The sequence below is a fragment of the Hipposideros armiger genome, unplaced genomic scaffold (genome assembly GCF_001890085.2).
Source record: "Hipposideros armiger isolate ML-2016 unplaced genomic scaffold, ASM189008v1 scaffold_538, whole genome shotgun sequence".
NCBI classification, from domain to species: domain Eukaryota; kingdom Metazoa; phylum Chordata; class Mammalia; order Chiroptera; family Hipposideridae; genus Hipposideros; species Hipposideros armiger.
In genome coordinates this window covers 813192-834800 of record NW_017731888.1, presented here as the reverse complement: position 1 = coordinate 834800, position 21609 = coordinate 813192, and the positions used below count along the sequence as shown (strand labels likewise).

At 54.7% G+C, this 21609-nt stretch overlaps 1 protein-coding gene across 3 annotated transcripts in view; it reads left to right on the top strand.

The window, feature by feature from the left end:
- The window catches only part of DLGAP2 (DLG associated protein 2), a 484295-nt gene that overhangs the window by 260755 nt on the left and 201931 nt on the right, over positions 1–21609 (top strand). For all 3 annotated transcript variants that reach the window (XM_019668777.1, XM_019668780.1, XM_019668778.1), the window contains one exon: positions 11775–11807. In XM_019668777.1, coding sequence (XP_019524322.1) covers positions 11775–11807 — 33 coding nt within the window. The remainder of the gene's footprint in view (positions 1–11774; positions 11808–21609) is intronic.

Here is a 21609-nt window from a genome sequence, read left to right as displayed (position 1 = left end):
TTAGGGGCATGGGCTTTGAGGAAAAGTGACAGACGTGCTGGCCTTGTGACTTTGAGAAAGTTCTTTCACTTTTCGTCCTTTAAAGGAGGAGCGCGTGCCTCACTCACTGCGGACGGCTGGCACTGTGCCTGCGAGGCCTGTGTCACCGTCCGGCTGCCTGAAGACCTGAGCCGCGCTGTCACGTTCCTCACCTGCCGCGTCTCACCTGCAGCTCTGGTCTTTCACTCCCTCCTCCTCTTCTCCTCTCTCACGATCATTTGTGACGTTACCCTCTGTTTTCCTCGTATCTTTCCAAAGTAACTGAATTGCTCTTCACATCTCCCTGTGTGTCCCCGCTGTTTCCCTAAATGGGGTTTAAGAGTCAGCCCAGCACCACTCCCCGTGTTTGCACCCCACCTGCCATGGAGCCCCTTCTGCTCCGAGTCCCCCAAGCCCCGGACATCTCGCCACTGCTCCTGGTCTCAGACACACCACCCCCTGCCCCTGGCGAGGTCGCCCTGAGCCCGGACGCCCTGACCGAACTCCCTGCTACAACCCCTCACAACCTTCACTGTCCACGCCGAGTTCAACTCCTGAGCTTTCATTCCTGTTTTAAACACATGGACCACGTCCCTGCATGTGGCCAGGGGCTGGGGACATGAGACCTGCTGAGGGGCTGACTGCTGAGGGTGCAGGACGGAACTGCTCTGAAACTCACTGTGGTGATGTTCGCACAACTGTGTGAATGTACAGAGACCACTGAAGCGTGTGCGTTAAGTGGGGGGACTGCGTGCTGCATGAATGGTGTCTGAATGCAGCTGTTACTAACAAATCACTAGTGAAAAAGAGTGAGTTGTCACTGGCCGGGCAAGCAGGGCGGATGGACACACTGTGTTTCCCCAAAAATAAGACCTAGCCAGAGAAGAAGCCGTAGCATGATTCCCCCAGGATATGGAGGGCACGCACTCCTCACAGGAGGGTTTTATGACCTGTTTCAGGGAGAAGGGTGCCTTTTCCACAAGCTCCTTCAGCTTAAAATATTCAGTATGCCGAGGTGCCATATTTTGGCACCTAAAGTCATGCGAGGACTTATTTTCCGGCTAGGTCTTATTTTGGGGGAGGCAGGGTGCTTCACGCACAAAGGCCGTGCAAAGGCCCAGGGGTACAGAAGAGCCTGCTGGGTGGACAGCGCCGTGGGAGGGCCTGGGGTGGCTCCAGTGGGACCTGGGGCCCGTGGCGGGAAGAGGTGCTGAGGAGCGCTGGCGGTCCCCGTAGGGAATGGACGTGTGACAGGGCCAGAGTGGGGGTAGTGACACTTGTCACTTCCGCGTTAAATTTTATGTTGAGATCTGTTCCTGTTATTTATGTATTATCAGTGGCTGCCTTTCAGTGCAAATGAACACGTGTGGCTTCCTAAATATCTTAAAAGTGTCATGCACAGGGTTCCTTATGCATCTTTTAAACGCTTTGTAATCACCCCCACAGCATTTGGTCACATTAATGTTCAGAATGACCCCAGTAAAATTAATAAATTAAAGGAGAGATTAACATAAAATGGGAGAGCCCTGGGAATTTTCAGTCAAACCTGGAAACATATAAATGATGTTTCTACTAATCACAGTTGCATTCAGGAAGATTAGAAGCTGGAAAGGTGCTGCTTGTGGGCCTGCTAACTGCTCCCCAGAGCTCACCCCCTGCCTGTCCCTCTGCCTCGCTGCTGAGGTCACCGGCCCGCAGCCCCAGGAAGCGCAGGGAGCCTCCTGGCCTTACTTCTCCTCGGCCCGTTTCACTGTGGGGACCACCGGAGCCTCAGGATTTGGGGTCATTCATGCTGTTCTCCACCAGGATGCCAAATTAAAGGAGGTTGTAGGAGCCCGTATTTTACATCACGTACCGCGGTGCTCAGAGTCGGGGTGAGGCTCCCATCGGCTCTGTCACCTCCAGTTCACAGTGACATGTTATGCAGCCTACACGATCGCAGACACTTGCTCGCATTTGAAGAGAAGAGCAGCAGAGCCGCAGCGCGTTGGTCAAGACCCTCAGCCTTTCCAGCGAGGTTTCACTGCCTTCGCAATTCATGGGACAGAAATGGGAAATCATACGTGGTGAAAGGTCAAGAAATAGGAAATACAAATTCAAGTCAAATGAACGTGTGGCAGCGGCACCTGCCCGTGTGTTTCCGCTTTGTGAGCTGCTCGGAGCCCAGGTGACTCGGGAGCCGGGCCCGGTGCTCAGGCTCTGTCCGTGGCACCAGCCGCGCTCGGCCCCTCGCCTGCTGCTGTGATTTAAGACAGTGGGTTATAGAAGCGATATTTTGCTGACACTGGGGACAAACTAAGGACACACTGATGTCAGGGAAAGGATATTTGATACAAAAGCTTGTAGTGGGGATTTTTATGGCTCAGGGGAGTGAAAACCGCCCCGGCAGTCTTGGACCTGCTGTTGCCTCCAGGGCTGTGATGGGGCTCGTGGCCTCGGCCAGCCCACGTCCCCACCGCACTGCAGACCACCGGTACCTTCGCTACTTCAGACAAACTTTATTTTGACAATAACAAGGGAGGCCAATCCCGAGGCTAATACATACTTCCTGTGTGCGGTTATTAGAAAGAGCTAGAGCATATGACTCAACACCTGTTTTTTAGAACATTAGTCAACATTTTTAAGAGCATGTGGATGAGGAGACACACGCGTGTCCGTGTGTGAGTCCATGTCTGCGTGTGCCCACCTGTGTGTGAGGGCCAGACCGAGGAAGCGTGTGTGTCACTCTGTGTGCACCTGTGTTACGTACCCCGGTGGGTGTGTGTGGGTGCAGTTAGAGCTCAGTGGGAATGTCAGTCGGGAACGGCTAAATTTTCATGGGGATGTAGCTGGTTTGGCACAGAATACAGGAGGAATGTGCACATTAGGACGTTTGATGGTTGAATAGGAGTTCAGTACAGTACCTGTGTGAACCTTGGGGCGATTTCCTCTAGAGGGGAACGGATCTCATTCTCAAAGGCTGCCTGGGCACAGCTGGCCGTGGAGGCCCCTGTCTGGAGGAGAGAAGTCCATCTACCCGCTGACGACAGTGGGAAGGGCCTGGGCTTTGCCTGGAGGCACTGGTGGGCAGTCGCTCAGAGCTGCGTCCTGCGAGCCTGGCTCCCAAGAGGGCGCGACTGCAAGACGCCAGGGGCCAGAGGTCCCAGAAGAGAGCGCAGCATGGCACGTTTGGGTCCCCAGGCCGGACTGGCGGTCTCGCGAGTGGCTGCTGCCCACCCAGGCCCGTTTCTGAGTGCGCCTGGCAGGGCCCAGTGCCACGTCTGCTTCCCAGCGTTCCCCCGTGCCGGTGTCTGGTGCGTCCCTCGTAAGGGACATGGTGGCACCTGGGCCCTGCCTGGCTGAGTGCTGCGAAACGCCCCACTTTGTGCTGGCCGAGGTAACTTGCCATTGCGTACATTTTTGTGCATTTTGGTGATGAAACTCCTTATGGTGACAAGAGTCTTGAGCATTCGGGCTTTTCACAGATGCCTGTGGTGTCTCGTGGGGTGAATCTGTTGATGAGTGGGGAGCATGGTAAACGGCATCTCATGCTTCTTTTATGGGGCGGGGACGACGTGAATGACAAGCTTTTCCCCAAATGCACAGATAAGTTAGTGATGAGTTTGGGGCTGAACAGGGCAAGGGTGACGGACAGAGATTGACGGAGGGGCTTGTTCGGGGTGAATTTCTCACTGCACGAAGGTGCCCGAGCCGAGATTTGGAGGAAGAACATTCTAGAGAGAGAGAGAAGAGCAGCTGCAGACCCTCCCCAGTCATGTAGGTGACAGAGCCTGGTGACAGGTGCTGACAGCAGAGGAGCAGGGCCCGGGGGTGTGGAGCCGCGTGGGTGGGTGGGCGCCCTTGATGACATAGGCTTGTTCCCCTAAGAGTGCTGGGAAGCCACTAGAGGACTGAAGACAGGTGTGGCACGGTCGGGCTTGTGTCCTAGAGCACCTCAGACGCCGAGTGCAAACAAGGGGCAGCCCGCAGGCTGGAATGGCGGTGCAGACCCATCTGGCAGCCCCCGCAGAGGACTGGCAGTGGGTGGGGTTCGGGGTTCAGCATAAGCACGGTGGGGACACAGAATTTGGTGCATCGCAGGGGCCTCCCCTGAAGGGGCCCGTCAAGCAGCTGCCCTGTTCTGAGCAGGAAGGAGAACTCAGAGGACATGGAAAGTGGGCCTGAGGGCACCACGAGGGTGACGGGGTGAGGCTGAACGTGGGGGGCTCACCAGGGCCAGCCCAAGAGAACTGCTGCCGGATGAGGGGTCTCAGCTGTGAGTGGGCCTGGTGGCGGCAGCAGGCATCAGGTCTGTGCACCTGACCTTCCGCGTGTCATCGCATAAGTGACTGGAGGTTAAGGCCATGCACTTGAGTGGAGTCCCCGAAGGAGGCCGTGGGAAGTGCCATGAGCGATGGCCTTGGGGTGGGACTGTGTTAGGAGAGATGACCGGTATGCCGCTCACGACATCGAGGAGACTGGGCTGGACGGGGCCTCGGAAAACAAAGTTAACACAAGCCGCCCTCCTACCGTTTCTGTGAGAAAGGACAGCTGTGCCCTCGCCAATGTGGGTGATGGCGACAAAGGGAACGGCAAGAGTGCCGTAGGTGCAGGGTCCTCAGGCGTCATGAATGCGGACAGGCGGGCCACCCAGAAATAAGGCGCCGGTCCTGGCCACCAACCTGCCTGCATCACCAACCACAGGCAGGTGACTCTGTTTCCTTGGCACCTCTTTCCCTGACTGACTGAAAGAAAGAATGACACTGGCTATTTGCAAACAATTGTCATGGGAGTTACGATTGCAGCCACGAGCAGCCTTGAGTTTCATAGGTGACAAAGTCACAAAACTCGCCTGTGCTGATGGCGAGCCACTCATTCTCCTGACTCAGTCCCAGGCGCACCTCGGCCTGGCAGTGAGCACATTGGGTTCAGGGGTAACGGGACCCTGTTTTTCCTCAGACTCCGATGAATTACTTAAGGTTCTTAAGTCAGGCTTACTCTGCGGTGAGTCAGCTCCCAGAAACACTCCCAAGTCAAACAGGACATTTTGGAATTTGATAGGAGAGGGAGCAGCTGGCATGGGAACTCACAGGTCTGTGGCACCTGCTCTGCACACCGCGGGCCACGCGTCCTGGGAGGAGTGCGGAGCACAGCTGAGCCACAGCACATGGCTGCTGCCAGGAGCGTGGCCGCTGTCAGGCAGGCCTGTTGAAGGGAGGGGAGGAGGAATGAAGGAAGCCGCCCCTCAGACATCTGAGCCTCTGTACATGAGCAGTGAGCATGACAGCTGACCTGTGGATGTCATTATGGGTCCCCAGCACACGGGCAAACCATGGCACCCAGACGACGGAAGGCAGCATCGTGTCCGCTATTGGTCCGTGGGTTTTACGTTTTCTTCTTTGTGGCTCGTGGCTCTATTAAAGCTACTGATGTCTTGGCTTGCCTTCACACTGTTCAATTTATTTTTTAAAGCACATTAGAATTCTGTTTGCATGCAATATTCGATTGCACTAACTCTCCTTCGCTCTGTTCACCAATTCGCAGTGGAGCATGCTTACCATCAGCATGTTTCCAAGTTTCTGAGTTGCCTTCTTCATGTTTCCTGAGTGTTGAGGGGCCTCCATACAACTCTCTGCTATTTTGCTGATACTGCATATTTGTGATGTGCGTTAAAAGGTAACAGATCGCACATAACAATCTTCTGCTTGATGGACCATTTTGAAAATGGTTAGAAACAAAACTTGCATAATTTCCTCCTGACGTTTATGCTGATTTCTTCCCGAAAAGGCCTTACAGGTTCAGACAGCCCCCTTCCCTCCTTCACAGCCCCGCCCTCTCCCACACAGCGTCCCTCCCCACAGCCACGCCCCTCACACCACGCCCTCTCACAGCCACGCCCTCTCACCCACAGCCACGCCCCTCACAGCCCCCCCTCTTTCCCACAGCCACGCCCTCTCCCACACAGCGTCTCTCCCCCACAGCCCCGCCCTTTCACCACAGCCCTGCGAGCAGCGCCCACCCTGTGAGGCCCACCCGCCTTCTCCTCCCAGTCCTGGGTCTTAGATATTGGAATGGGTTCTTCATCAGCGTCTGCCCACAGGAGCACCTTCTTATCTTTATAGATTAATAATCAATGAAACTTCTGTTAAAACTGCTTACATTTGCTCATTGATTAATATGTGCCAGGTTAGGGGATAGGGCATTTGCAGGCTTATCTCATTTCCTTTCTCATTTGAGTAGCCTCAGGGACGGGGGTGTCCTCGTATCAGTGGTCATGAACTTGGCCTTGCCAAGAGTTGCGGGGTGTTGGCAGGTCTGTGGAACCGAGCTTGGCAGTGGCAGCGGCACCTGTGTCAGCCGCTTCCTCCACGGGGCTCCCTGGAGAACTGACCTAGGCTCCCTCAGCTGCTGTCCACGGCACCCAAGCCCTAGTGGGTGACAGAGGTGCAGCGGGCGCTGTCACCATGCTCCAGCAGGAGGGAGAGGGAGAGAGGGGCTGTGTGTGCGCGTTACTTCACATGCAGGCTGAAAGCCACCTCCAAAAATATGTGCATGAATTTAGAGTAACCTCCATGGATAAAATGTTTTATGCATGTTCAGCAGAGACACAGCCGTTCCTCTTCCCTGGAAGACTAAAATAGGGTACAGTCCTTGTGCCAACAAGAGAGCGGACGGGGCCCTCACTATTTGCTGTGAGTGTGGGAATGACCTGGCCCTCCGGGGCTGCGTCTGCTGTCAGGCTCACCGGCTCTGGGGTCAGCGGGCCCGTTCCTGTCTGGTGTGTATAGTCTTCTGGTTCAGATGACACTCTGCACTAATGACCATCGGTCCTCAGAAGACCCATCCTTTCAATGGCTGTTGCTCAGGGAAGTTGTAATGTGAGCAGACCCACCACGCAGTCACGCAATCCCGTCGTGCATGGGGCGGGGCTGCAGGACAGGGGCGGGGCCACGGGGTGGGGCGGGGCCACGAGGCGGGGGCGGGGCTCTGACAGGAGAGCAGCATGGGCACAGAAGGACAGAAGTGTCCCCCGAGGCTCAGCTCAGCACCAGACACCGCCGTGCAGACACTTGGTGTCACGACCAGCAGCGGCTCAGCTGCCCCCTCAGAGGGGCCCGGGTGGGGAAACCTAGGCTCCCCCGCTGAGAACCCCTATCTGAACGGCCCGTGTGTTCCCTCCTCACGGTGAGCCTCAGGCCCGTGTGACACGAGTGACAGTTACTTTGATACGAAATCGTGAGTGAAGTGAAGCGCCGTCAGCTGCCCAGTCCCCCCAGCGGCCTCATCGTCATGTCGGCGACTTAGAAGGGAAGGCGCCGACAGCAGGGCTGGCGGCTGGTGTCCCTCGCAGGTGTCCCCTGATTTGCTGATTTGCTGGCCCCGCCTTCACCCCTTGCAGCCCACGCGAGTCCTCCTGTCGCACTTCCTCCCTCCGTCCGTCTCCACGGCCACGATTGGTTAAGATGCCGTGCGGTTTGGAGCCGGCAGCTGTGGTTTTTCTCTGCAAGGAGCTGACTCCCTGGAGGGACGTGAGCGCCTGACATGACGTCCCTGGGTCACCTTTCGGGAGCCGCGACCCCAAGCCTGCCGCGCCCCAGCTCGCCCTGTGGCCACGCACCATCCTGGCAGAGCTGCCTCCGTGTCGCTCCGCCCCGTCCAGGTCACACCGTCAGCACCTCACGGTCCAGCCAGTTTGGCGTCTCCCCGTCTTTGCTGCTGCTGCTTCCCGAGGCCTCGCTGTGGCCATCGTCACACTCTGCTGTCGTGACCTCGCGTTAGTTTTCTGCACGGAGGAACGGCGGCCTCACGTGTTGGGATTCACGTGACCGGGGGCTGTGCCGCCGTGTGACCGGGGTTCACAGTAGTCCTATGGCATCACAGAGGCTTTGGGTGACACGCGAACTTGGTGTGTGTCGTGTGAAGACTCGGTTGCAGTGTTGGGTGACGAGCAGGGACCCGCCCCTCACATCAGCCCAGCCTCCTGCCGGGACGCGTGCGCCTCCCGCTGCTCCCACGCTGTTGTCCTGCTGCCGCTGGGGGACCCGTGCACGTCAGACAGCTGCCTTCCTGTGGGGTTTCCCTGGGTCCCGGGGGCAGGACAGGCCATTGTGCCCACGTTCACGGGCTCTGCTCGGTGCGCCGCGTTCCTGGCTGGTGAGGTCCCCAGCCGTGGGGACAGCAGGCTGCTTTCTGAGCCGAGGGACAGCAGGATAGAGGAGGAGCGGCCCAGAGAGCAGCTGGCCAGGCGCTCGCTCAGGGAGACCCCTTGGGGTGGACATGACATGGTCAGGGAGTGGAAGTAAGTGTCATCATGATAGGGCCACTGGACCACCATGAATGTGGGTCCCTGGTCTGGATGTGAGCTGTTATTTCGGACTGTGTTCCTGATCGTGAGGCTGATAATGTCTGAGACTGTGACCCGTGTAAGTGAGGGGACAAGACTTTGACCCAGCACGCTTTCCGTCTACCGCTGCTGGCTCCCGGCCAGAGCGTTCACTGTGTGCAGGACACCCGGGCACAGGGAGCTCCACCTGCTCCCTGGAGGGGAGCGTGTGCCCCAAAGAGCCGCACCCCCACCACCTCTAAGAACCCCTGCTATTCGCGATGCACCCTTAGGGGAACGCTCTGTCACACTGCAGCATAGTCACAGGTTGGTGGCTCTGTGTCCTGGGCTTAGAACACGCAGAGTAACAGCTCCTCCTCGTGATCTTGCTGGAAATCACTTTTGAGAGGGTGGGGCTTAAATGCACTGACGGTTGAACTGAGGTGGCGGTACCTGAAGGCTTGCGCTCCGGAGGGCTCGATATGCCACTGGCTGAACTGCCTTCTTTTTCTGAACAAGCTTTGATTCCCGGACTTGCAGTCCCTGAAGGTACCGATTGCTGAGCTGTGCTCTTGTACCATTACTGCCTTTGAACTTGGGGGTAATTTTCATCGTATAACCTGTGATGGAGGTTAAATATACTGGGGCAAGTCCGGTCATTGGCGGTCACTTTGGATGCAAATTCCGGTTACAGTTACACTAGTGGCAAAAAACCAGTTTCTGATTCATGACCGAAGCAAACAAACAGCCCCGTGTTGAGTGTTGGTCCTCCTGGGGGGTGAGGGAGGGTGGTCATAGCTGGTGGTGGGGCAGGCGGTTAAGTCCAGTCTTCTCGGGCCACTCCTGGGCCCTGGGGCTGTCCCCTCTTCTTGTCCCCACCCTCAGCTGCTTGGAGTGCTCCGCAAAGGTCTGGGCAGTCACCTCTGTCTTCCCTGTAGACGGGGTACCTCCCTGAGGCACCTGGAATATTCTGGTCTCTGCTCTGCCTTGTCACCATGAAAAGAGTCTGGGTCAGGGGACACCAGGCTCTGGTCTTGTCATGTGGCCTCAGACAGGTCCCTTGACGTGGTCAGTTCAGTGGTTTTGTGCACAGTGTGGTCAGTGAGGGGAGCCCACCTGGAGGGTTCGCCTGGAGTGTGACCGTGTGCAGTGTGGAGTGACAGCCTCTGCCCTGAAACTGGGAACTCTTCGTTACAGACGTGGATGGGCTCTCTCTCGTGCTGGGACCCCTCAGAGCTGTGGACTGGGAACGCTCATGACACCTTTCAGCAGAGGGCACTCTGGGCAGCCTTCATGTTTGGTTTGGGACAAGTAAACCTGTCTCGAGCCCAGGTCCTCCTGCTCTTGTCCTGAGGAGCCCTCAGAGCTTGGCTCCCAGTTTCGTCAGCCTGTGTTTTGTGATTCCGTGGCTTCTTGCGGGGCCTCAGCTCCTTGTAAGACCGGAAGCGTCTCTTTCAGGTTTCTGGCAGATAAGTGTGGCGGCCAGGCTCCCACTGTCCACCCAGGTGACCGCATTGCTGCTGTTCCCTCTGTGGGTCCTGGGGGTCCGTCCTTCCTGGGGAGGGATGCAGTGGTCACATCCACAGTCGGTTCCCTGCCTCTGCCTCCCTTGCCCACCAACAGCGCTGTGTCCCCTGCAGCCCAGACCCCAGCACAGGGCGCCTGGCCTCTGACATACAGGCCCCGCTGATGGGCACACCCCTGAACCGCAGTGAGGGGCCCCCACGCAGACCCTCAGCGAGAGCACTGAGTGTTCCCTGGTCAGCTTTGCACAGTGGCTGCGGGACGCGCCTCACGCCTGGACCGGGTCCGTGTTGCGGGCACCTCAGTCCTGAGGCGTGTCTGCGTGTTGGCCATGTGTTGCTTGTGGCTTCCGAGAAGAGGGCGGCCCTGTGTGCCTGGCCCCTCCTTTCAGAGTGGCTGGGCTTCCAGGTCCCAGGCGCCCCGTTTGGACCTACGGATTCACCAGTGATTTGGCGCTGGGCTCAGTGCTTTGTGTGCAAAGGGGGACGTGCCATTGGTGCTGCCCGCAGTCAGAGCAGAAGTGGCCAGGCCTTGGCCGCTGTGGTCTGGTCTTGGTCCCCTCCCGCCTCCACCCACTCTGTGAAGGGAAGGGAGCAGCAGTCCTGAGATCTGTCCCCCAGGTGTAAATTGTCCTGTCTCCTAGAAGTCGAAACACTTCAATCGGGTTTAGTTTTAAAGAACAATTTTATTTCCTCTTACACTCAGATGTCCTCCCCACGCCCCTCCTGCGACACACAGGTTGAGTTGAGCCTCGGTGTGGACTTTGTCCTGTCCCTCTGCCTGTCTGTCCCCACCCCCATCATCTGGTTCCAGGCCACCATGGGATGGTCCTGAGGAATGGCAAACACGCCGCTACTGCCCACCTCAAAATCCAGTGTTGGCTCCTAACTTTTGTCCCCCCAAACCTCCAGTCCTCTTAGGAAGTTCATTTCCCTCTCAAATCATCCTTGTGTACCTTCCCAGCCTTGTCCGACATCAGTCCTGTCCCCAGCCTGTCCTCCACCCCGGCTCTCCGTTGGTCACCTGCCTCTCTGCCTTTGTCCAAGCCTGTGCCTTGACTTGGGGTGTTTCCAGCCCATGTTTCTTCTGTCTGTTGAAAACCCTGCTGTCCCTCGAGATCCTGCCCAGATGCCGTGTCTTCCGGGAGCCCTTTGCTGTCCCGAGACAGAAGTGTGCGCGGCCCCGGGAGCCGGCGGGGAAGAAACCCAGGCTCCCCGCGGTGCTCCGTGAAGGCCAGCCCTGCACCGGCTTCCTGAAGGCACTTGTCACTCACCCCTGCTGTCCCTACATGCGGATGTCATTGTTCCCGTTGTAGAGCTGAGGGGTTGAGTCATCTGCCCAGAGCCACTCAGGAAAATGGACAGTGGCTGACGTCAGCCTTGCCCCGAGTCTGGACTCTTTCCCACGAAGGACGCGTGTGTTGGAAGGACTGACAGCTGCATGCACTGTGCGTGCTCAGCCCCTGACGTGCGTCCGTGTGCCCGGAGCCGCCCCATCAGGCCTCAGGCGATAGCTGCAGGTTTAGTGATTTTACAGAAACACAGTGTCATACTTAGGCTCATAGTCATTTGTGCCTGAAATAAGCTGTAATGTAACAGCTGTAATCCAGGTAAGGTTTAGGCATTAAAATTAAGTCATAAAATAGACCGCCCTGATTTCAGCAGTTTGTGTGTTGAGCACATACAATATGAAAATGTTTCATGTGTGCATAAACGTGACAGATCGTCCCGGCTCGAAAACGTAACGCAGAAAACATTCACCAGTGGTAGTTTTTGGAGTAAGATTTGCACAGTGAGGTGGGCAGGCTGTGTCTGCTGTGCCGTGTGTGGGGGGGGTCTGCGTGGGGAGTGGGGGCGTGGTGATGGGGGGCCGCTGTGCGCGCTGCGGGGCTGCCCGCGGCCCGAGTAACCGCCTCTCTCTCTCTCCACAGAGTCCCAGTGCGCGCTGTGCGGGGAGCCGGAAGGTGAGTGTGCGTGGGCGCCCCGCAGCGGGCCGGGCTCGGGCTCACGGGTCGCGTTCACGGTGCCAGTAGGTGACAGACGGTCTGAGGGCACCCCGGACATCGGGAACTTACTCTGTGTGGCGTTTGATGGAAAAGCGAGTAAAGTGAGCAGCGCAGAGCGCGGCACCAGAGTTCGTCTCTGAAGGGACGGTGATGTCACATGTCAGGACCAAATGCCTTTCCTATTTCGGATTTAGAGGTTTTAGTTGGTTTTCTGCAGGCAGTAAGCGTCAGCATTGGAAACGCATATTTCTCATGTGTAGACATATTGGCCAGCATGCTGTGAGCTCCCGCGGGGCGCCGCTGCAGGCCCAGTCCTGTCAGCCGCCGACGTGCGGGGCCTGCGTGCAGCCTGCCGCCGCGCGGGCTCCGACCAGCGCGGTAGAGTCGGATTTCGGCTGAGCTGCACGTCTGAGCACCTTGCAGGGTGGAGTTTCTGAGCACAGCCTGTTAAGTATGTTCCAAACCAGTGGGAGCCAGAATTTCTGTCACATTTTGATGACAGAATAAGAAAGGATAAAGAAGAGGTGGTGAACACCTGCCCCATTCACGCGGCCTCTGAATTCATAGTTTTGATCTTGTTGTCTGCTCTCAGCAGAAACAGACAGGTTGGCCAGAAACCCATCAGCCTCAGGGAGACGGGGGACAGCCCAGGCCGACCCTGCCCCGCCACGGGGACCGTTGGTGCTGGGGGGTGGCTGGAGGTCGCCGTGTGCGCTGCGCTGTGTAAGCTACACTGCACTCACTGCAAACGTCTCCTCCACCCACGAGCTGAGAAAAAACTGAATATGCGGTTAACGGAAATGCCATCAAAACCCTATTTCTCCAATGTTTGTGTACTTGAAGTTAAAACAGTTTTCAAAATTCTTCCTGTGTTGTTTAGGAAGGTGATGCATAGAACAGCCATGACAGAGTCAGTGTCTTGGAAGTCTTACGCTTTGCTGTCACGTAAAGCATGAGACATTGGACCCTGGTGTCTCCAGGGTCAAGGGCCACGCTGTCGCATGGTTTCAGGTATGGCCCCACTGCCACGCGAGCTCACATGCTGTGGGTGACTGCGCGTTTCCCCATGTGTGCCGTCCTGCAGGCGCTCGGGGGCTTTGTTAGCCCTCGTCCATTGTCGTCCGCACACAGCATGTGCGTCCCGTTCTGTCTTGCTATTTAATTTTTTGTCACCTGCCACAACACACACGTACATGCACACAACACACGGGCATACACAACAGACGTACCATACACAGCACACTCAACCCACAGCACACATACACACAGCACATCTCACACACACACACACACACACACACACACACACACACACACACTGCTGGGGGAAGTCCCCGTGTGCTGTGCACACTGGAGAACCCGTTGCTCGCCTGCAGGGCATCATGTTCTCATCTGCTCGTTTCTGTTAACACACGCCATTCTTTGCATGGACGGCTGTGTGAACTGTGGCGAGTGGTTTGCAGTTTGCTGTCATAAAGAGCAGGCTTGGGCCTCAACAAGTCAGCAAACTCATGTCATGAGCCAAGGCTGAGTCAGGCTGGAGAGTTCCCTCAGGGGTCCATGCTCAGCAGACATCGCAGTAGTGGGGTCAACTCTGGAGTGGCCCCAGGCTGACCCTGATGGCCACTCAGTCTTCCACACGGCCAGCGCCTGAGCATCCTGGCTGCAGGCCCAGAGCCTGTGGGTCCAGCGCCTTCAGACAGCTGACCAGAGCCAGCCTGTTCTGGAGTCTCAGGTGTGCTTTCCCCGGCAGCCTGCTGTGGCCTAGCTTCCTTGTCACATAGATTGTCAACCCTCCCCAAAGGTGTAACAGTGTCATGAGAAGAGGGGAGACACATGTTTGTCATTGTCCTGGGGGCAGACACAAGGAGTATTTAGAGTGAGACCGACTTGACTCCATGGAAAACAAAGCCCAGCTGTCTGGGGGAGGAAACCTGGAGGGCTGGTCCCATCGGGCTGGGGCGGGTGACCATCCAGGAACGGCGGACATGGGGTAGCGGTGGGCTAGCTACTGCCCGCCCCGTCTCTGCTCCACTGTGCATCTCTGAAGCCATTTGGCAGTTCAGACATGCAGGTGGAGTCGCTCCAAATCAGAGAAGGAGGCCAGGCAGGATTTGATGGCATGGGCTCAGCTGTGCTGTGTTTTTGAAAAGCACTATCATATGAATATTCATACATTTTAAAATCACTTAAGTAATTAGTCTAAGTGAGAGCTGGCTGGGCGCAGTGAGTGGAATCTGAAATCAGCTTTTTTGTTTGGTAATTTCTTCGGCAGCGTCTATCAGTTAACTCATGAGCACCTTTGCATAGAAAGGATCACAGCCAGAGGCTGAAGACAGAACGCTGGAGATCTGGGCCCCCGGTGTCCTACATCCAGAAGGTTAAGGCACCAACTCATTCAGCTTCTCGCTTTCTTGTCAGGAAGCTGTTAGCAGCCTTTCACTGTTAAGCCAGTGAAGTGGGCACCCCATTTGCATTTTGGTGATTACTTCTTTCGGAGAGAGGTGCAGACTGAGTAATTAGCATCGTCTCAGATGATAGTATCTGTCGAGCCAGCGAGACTGGGAATGAAGTTTACAGGACGCTGGAGACCTCAGATTCTGCAGTTATGAATCCCTGAAATGCTGTGGCCTGTTTTCCATGAAACTAAAAATTTTAATTGTATATAAAACATAGATCACAGTTTCAATATGTAAACACATTGCAAAGTTTCTGAAATCGGGACGACTGTTTTTATGGGGTGAAATATGTAATGGGAGGTGTTGATTAGTATCTTTCTTCCTACTCAGACGATGCAGACAATTCAACCCTGACTCTTGACGGAGAGGAGCAGGAAAGGGGCGGAGCCTTTTAGTTAATCAGCTTCCTCGTGCCGTCGGAAGGCAGAGTCACTCTAGTGTTTCAATAGCTAGGGACCTGTGCCCCCCAAAATAAAAAGTAAGTTTAAAATTTACTAGCAACAGTCTTATTGTTAAAATAATTTGCTGTAGGGGCCGGCCGAGTGGTGTGTTGGTAAAGAGATGGCTTGGGACGCCAGCTCTGAGCAGCAGGGCCCTGGTTCAGATCCCACATGAGGGCCAGTGACACTGCCCTCTACAGCTAAGATGGTGAACAGCAGCTCAACCTGGAGCTGGGCTGCCATGAATCGCCGGCGACGGTATAGGCTGCAGTGGGGCTGTAGTGGGCTGCCATAAGCTACTGTGTGTGGCCAGCAGCCGGTGTGAGCTGCCAAGAGCCACCGTGAGCGGCCGTCCAATGGCCAGCGAGCGACTGCCTCACCTGGGAAGAGCGCAAAAATAACACCAACATGGGCCAGTGAAGCGACGTCCTCCACAACTAGACTGAAGAACAAAAGGACAGCAACTTGTCTATACCCCTTTCCTGATTCCCTAACACTGTTCCCTCCCCCAATTCCCCAATAAAATCTTTTTAAAAAAATTGCAATAGTAATATAAGAAGACTGTTTCAATTTGTATCATTTTCCTAGTGGTTCCTGTTACTTTTTAGACATTGGCAATAACTGGATATTATGTGTCAGGAAGACCACTTTGTATTCTATATTGACCTTGCAAGTGTTCCAAGGGGCTTTGTATGATGTAACCCATCAATTCTGTATAGGAGATCAATTTGAGAGTATGTAATCCATGTCAAGCCATACTGACAGATACATGATGTCACCGGCTTTTTAACAAGACCACGAGGAACGTGGTGGACATTGGGTGGGACCACAGGTGTCAGTTCATGGGTTTGTCTATTTGTTTACATTTCTGTGGTTCAGCCTGTCCTCCTGGCAAATAGATTTTCTGATGTGGGCACATGAGTGCTGGTCAAAATCCATGACAGAGTGATAACAATGTCTTGGGTCTGTTATTTAACCTGAGTAAAAGTAAGGAATAAAATAAGCTATTACGATATAAATTTTGCACAAAGGGATAGGCTACACAATGTGGGGCGGGTGTTGGCACGAAAAAGCTTTCAGTGGAGGAGGCCTCAGAGCTGCAGCTTCCAAAGCAGTGGATGTTTGAGGAGACATGAGCGTGTGCTGGGTTATTTGGGAAGCGTTGCTTGTAGAAGTCCCATCCCAAAAGTAAAATAGAGGTCTTTAAAAAAGTTTAAGGTAAGAGATTTTTCTTCCTAAATCTTTTTTTTTTCCTTTGACACAAATTGCATTGTGCTCTTGGGGTTTTGGACAGACGCACAAACTGACCTTTCACTGCAGACAGAAGTTCCCGCCTGTCCCCTCACACCTCAGGGAAGGACAGCGGAGGTACATTCCTGTGTTAGTAGCAAATGTTCTTGATTTTTAAATACAAGTATTCAAGATTTCCCCATAAGTGACTCTAAACAGGGAAATTTCATACTGTTTTGTACCATTGACTATGTATCACCTGAGATTTGAAGGCCTCATCACAAATGAGAAAAAATAAGGTTGCTTTCTGAAAACTGAGCATCAAAGGTTTTAGAAAGAAGCATTTCTACCCCCTCCCACCTCCATCCCTATGTCTGTCCCTGGAGAGGAAGGCTGTCACCTTTCCAGGTACAACTGTTGCCCCCCTCATTTTGAGAGTGTACCTTTTTAATTGTATGCTTTGGATAAAATGGTGTTTCCTGATTTCCATTCTCGGACGGTTAGTGGAATATAACCAGCATTTGTTAAGTTGTCAACATGTGCCAGCACTCTAGACAAATTTAGGGTTGCTTAGGAACTAAGAAATTCAACTACTTTTAGAGAGAAAACAGAACTCCACTCTAGCCATCTGTCTGCCAGAACCTGAAAATGGTTAGTGTTTTACTGGAAATCGGAAATTGTCTGGGGTGAGAGAGGGATGCTGTTCCCCCTAACAGCATGTGAAGGCTAAGCTGTGAGGACTCTCCGCCCAACCCCCCCCCGCCCCCCACAAACACATAAACTCGCTGTGTGATGTGTATCAGACTCTGTTTTCAGTGTTCCGTTGAGCTTCAGTGAAAAAGGGAAGCCCCTAGGTCCCAAGAATTAAGAAAGAATTTTAAGTGAAGGACAAGCATGTGTCAAGGTTGCCATAGCCCCTGAGAAACAAAACCCAGGAAGGGACATTGGGATTGGGAAGAGCTGTGATGCTCGGGCAGGAGGAAGGTGCAGCCACCCTCCGCGAGGGGTCGGGGGAGATGGCCCTGGAATGAAGCCTGAGTCTGAGTAGGTTTCCCTGTCTGAGAAAACACTGGCCCAAGAAAGCCCCAAGGGGTTATCACACATCCAGCGTCCTGGGTGGGATGTAAAGTTGCACCAAGAAGTGTGGGTGTGCGACCTGAGTCTCCACCACCTGCGTGCTGCAGAAGGGCCACGCGGTGATATCAGTGTGGAAGGCGTTCCAGCTCAGCTACGACTGTGGGAACCCGAGGCCTGTGGCGGAATCCGAATCACAAGCTATCAGGACAGTGTTTGACCACAGACTCATGGGACTCCTACTCCACTAAACACCCCCCCATAGAAAAACGTACAATAAAATACTACGACCCATATAAAGAAACTTCAAGGGGGTAAGAAGACGTGATAGAAAAATGAGCACAAAAGTGTTAGGAATAACAGACTATAGTTACTGGATATGTTTAAAATTATTAAGTAGATTTCCAAAAGAAAAAGGGACCACAATAAAAGGAATATCTAGCATGAAAAAGGACATTAAAAAACAACCAATATCTAGAAACAAGAAATGTCATTGAAATTCCCTGCTGCGTCCGTACGTTATAAAGTAGATTAGACAAAGCTGGAAAGAGAATGACCAAGCTCGAAAACAGATATGAGGATATTACCTAGAGTTTTGCGTGAAAATATAAATGGTGATATGAAACAGGAATTAAGATGCATGGAAGATGGCTTCTCTGGAATTAAATGAGAAATTAAAGGGAATAAAGAACACAGGAGAGGCATTACTCAAAGCAATAAAGGCTGCAGTTTTTCCAGAACTGATGAAATCTCTTGTGCCTACTTGGTCTAAAGACTCCCAATTTATTTGAAACCAAATAAATAAAAACACATCCATGTCTTATAAAGTGAAACTTCAGCATATAAGAGACAAAAATAATCTTAAATGTCTCCGTGTGAACAGATTACATCCAGCGCAGTGGCTTCCAGGAGGCTTGTCGTCACCCAGGTGGATGCCAGGTGGCTTTGGAACAAGATCTAAACGTTGCTGAGGAAACAGAGGGAACAAGGACACTACCACGTGTTCCGTGGAAGATAGGCTAGAGGGGCCTCAAAACGCAACCTGCACGACCGAAATGACAAGTATTTTTATAGATCAGTGAAATCAGTATTTAATGATAAAAGGATACTGCTCCAAGGAGCTAAAACAATCCTCTACTTTAGAATAGTCTCAAGATATCCAAAGCAAACAAAGGAGGAGGAGGAGGGAGGAAAGTCACAAGGAGGAAGTAAAACCTAAGCCGCTGTTGGGCGAAGCCCCGGCCTCAGCTCACAGGCTCCGGCCGGAGGAGCCGTCAGCGCGGAGCGAGTGAGCTCAGTGTCCCCGGCCGCGCGCCCCGTGAGCGCGCTGCCCCCGGCGGCGAGGGGTTCTTGCCCAGCTCACAGTGTTTAACTTTCTGCTTCACCTCAGTCCTTTTTTATACTTGTGGCTTGCGTGGCTTTCAGCAAGGGTGTGCCCGAACGATTCGTGCTTTGACTGGAAGTGTTTGCAGACCCCGGGACCCTCTGGTTTCGAGAGGAGCAGGGACTCACGCGGACCACGCCGCTTGGCGGGGCCTCTCTGCGCTCCCCTTCCCGGGGTCCGCAAAGCTCAGAACACACAGCTGCCCATCACCTCAGTCTTTCTGGCAGCTGTACCTGTGTGTCCTGATGCACGGGTCCCTTTCTGTCCCGTCCTTCCTCCAGTGGTGTCAAGGTCCCTCGTCTCTGGGTGAATTCCACGCTCAGAGTCTCATAAACCTTCTGGAACTCGCCTTCCCAGCCCTATGTAGCCATTTGTAAGGGCCCCTCTTCGCGCTGCTCACCACATAGTGACTGATGGTCGCTGAGTGCACTCCGGCCTTGGAAGGGTTTACGTGGGTGAGGGACAGAGCAGTGTCCTGCGTGGGGACCGTGCGTGTGTGTGTGATGAGCAAAGAGAAGGCACTGAGGATACACGGAGCGGTTTGCTTTCATTATCTTGCCAGAGGTGAGGGTTTGCGCGGCTGGGGGGTAGGAGACATATTATTTTTGTATTAAAAATGGCAGAGTCTGGGACACGCCTGCAGGGCCGGCCACCCGCCGTCTGCCTGGCGGGTCTGTGTCCTCCCCACGCCCAGCCGAGGCCGCGCCTCACGCTCGCCCCACCCCACTCCGGGCTGTGCAGAGGCCTGCTGCCGCCCGGGCCACACGCGGGCTTTGTACGCACTGGGACCCAGGGACCACGTCACGTTCACCGTGCCGCTCGCACTGCACCCACAGAGCCCTCTGCACGGCTGTCCTGTCGAATCAAACATGTAAAGATGGCCATCGGCCCTCTGGTCTTATTACCGACATAGGCGGTTTTGTAAGCTCCGCCTGGAGTCAGAGGTGAAGCCACAGCTGTTAGAATATGATGAAAGGGTGGAGACGGCTGAGCTGCATATGTCGTCTGGCGGCGGAGACTGTCCCAGTTGTGACTGTGCAGAACGATGTGAAAAGCAAGTCTCTGTGCTTTTAGGTTGATTACCCAGTGTCTGAGATCCAGGCATGCAGCTGGCGCGGAAACACTTCTACCTCACTAATTTGCTCAAGGAATAAGTAAATATTTTACTTTTCGTCACCAAGTAATTTAAGTATCAGGGTTCAGGTTCTGCGGTTTAGACGCACGTCTTCTTGCTGCCGAGGTTCTGCGTGTGGGGCCTGCCTGGGACGCGAACTGCGCACTGGCCGGGACTTGGACGTGGACGCTGAGGAGGAGCCAGATCAGAGCGCTCAGCGGCTCACGACAAGTCCACCGAAGTCCTGAAAACGCGGCTCACGAGACAGACTTAACATGAGGCCAGGGTGTGACCGCGCCTTCCATGGCAGTGTCACCACTTCGCAAACAAGAGCTTTGCTTTCAAGGTGAGACCCGTCCGCGCCATCCCACGGTTCAGGCGCACAGCACGAGCGGACTCTCCTGGGCGACCTGCTGCCTTCGGCCTCCGGCGCCCCCAGAGCGCAGAGCCGCCGCATGCTCGTCCCCTACGAACGAAGCGTCTGCGCAAAGTGGCCTTCCCACCACGAGACGTGTCTGCCTGCGTCTTCCGTCCTGCATTTCGGGCTGTGCGTGGGCAGGCGTGGGATTCCGGGAGCGTCCCCGCCGCGGCACCAGGACTTTGGAAGAGAAAGCTCCCGTGGCCAAGGAGCGCCCTGCGCAGCGCCCGCCCCATGTGCGGGACAGCCCGGCCCCCCCGCGCGCAGTCTGACGAGTCTGGGGCAGAGCGGGGACAGGAGGAAAAGCCTGAGGAGCGAGGGCGCGTCGCTGTGGTGCCCCGAGACCGAGTACCTGGGCTCCCCACTCCGCCTGGCCTGCCCACTGCCCTCGCCCCCACTTGCTTTGCGGTCACGTTTCACCAGCGCGCAGCGAGCCCCCGGGACCGCCCTGGGCGCGGGAAGAGGAGCTGGTGGGGTTCCCGCCTGGAGGGAGCTCGCGGTGCTCGGAGAATGCGCTGCAAGGACTGACTGCCCGGCGTGGACCTGAGCATCCTCACAGGGTTTTCAGGGAGGAGGTGACCTGAACCCAAGGTCACACCAGTGACCCTCCTGTAATGCTTGCTTTGCTCGGTTGTGTATAAATGGGATGGGTTTTAGGCATCATTTGTCTTTTTAAGTGACTGACAGAAATGAGATACCCTAGCAATGAAATCCCTAGTTATTAATGATCCCTATTCACAGTTTTGCTTCTCTCTGTTCCCTCTTATTAGCAGTGTTATGAATCATAAATGATTGAGCTTTTACATTATTTTTCTTTATAGAATGACCTTGGAAGCAAAATACTCCACATAGAATTAGTGTGTGCCCCTCCCCGCAGCTTGTGCTCACGTGACCCAGAATTCCAGCTGTGAACCAGGAAGTAAGAGAAATGCTTGCAGGAATTTGCAGAGATGGACAGATCATGTTTTGTTTTGTTTTTAAGATTTTATTGGGGAAGGGGAACAGACAAGTTGCTGTCCTTTTGTTCTTCAGTCTAATTGTGGAGGACGTCGCTTCACTGGCCCATGTTGGTATTGTCATCACGCTCTTCCCAGCTGAGGCAGATCAGTCCCCGGCCATTGGATGGCTGCTCACGGTAGCTTATGGCAACCCACTGCAGCAGGGGCTGCAGCCTATGCCGTCGCTGGCGCCTCACGCAGCCCAGCTCCAGGTTGAGCTGTTGTTCACCATCTTAGCTGTAGAGGGCTCAGCGTCACTGGCCCTCATGTGGGATCCGAACCGGGGCCCTGCTGCTCAGAGCTGGCGTCCCAAGCCAACTCAACCAAGGCGCTACTCGGCCGGCCCCAGACGTGTTTTTAAAACAGAAGACTTGCTGAGGCGCCCTGGGAAGGCCAGTGGTCTGGAAACATAGAAGCAAACTAAATGCCAAACTCCTTTTCTAGGACCCTGAGCTAACACTTGTCTCTCTTTCTGGCACTGCTGAGGGGGTGTGAGACAGGGACGCGGTGACACAGGGACGCATGCACAAGATGAGCAGAAGGCCAGGGGAGCTCTCGGGCCGGCCTTTCCTGCAGACGCTGTAGCTGATGGGCTGTTCCGTTTCTCTGTTTTTCTTCATTTCCTGTTAGAAAGAACCACCCC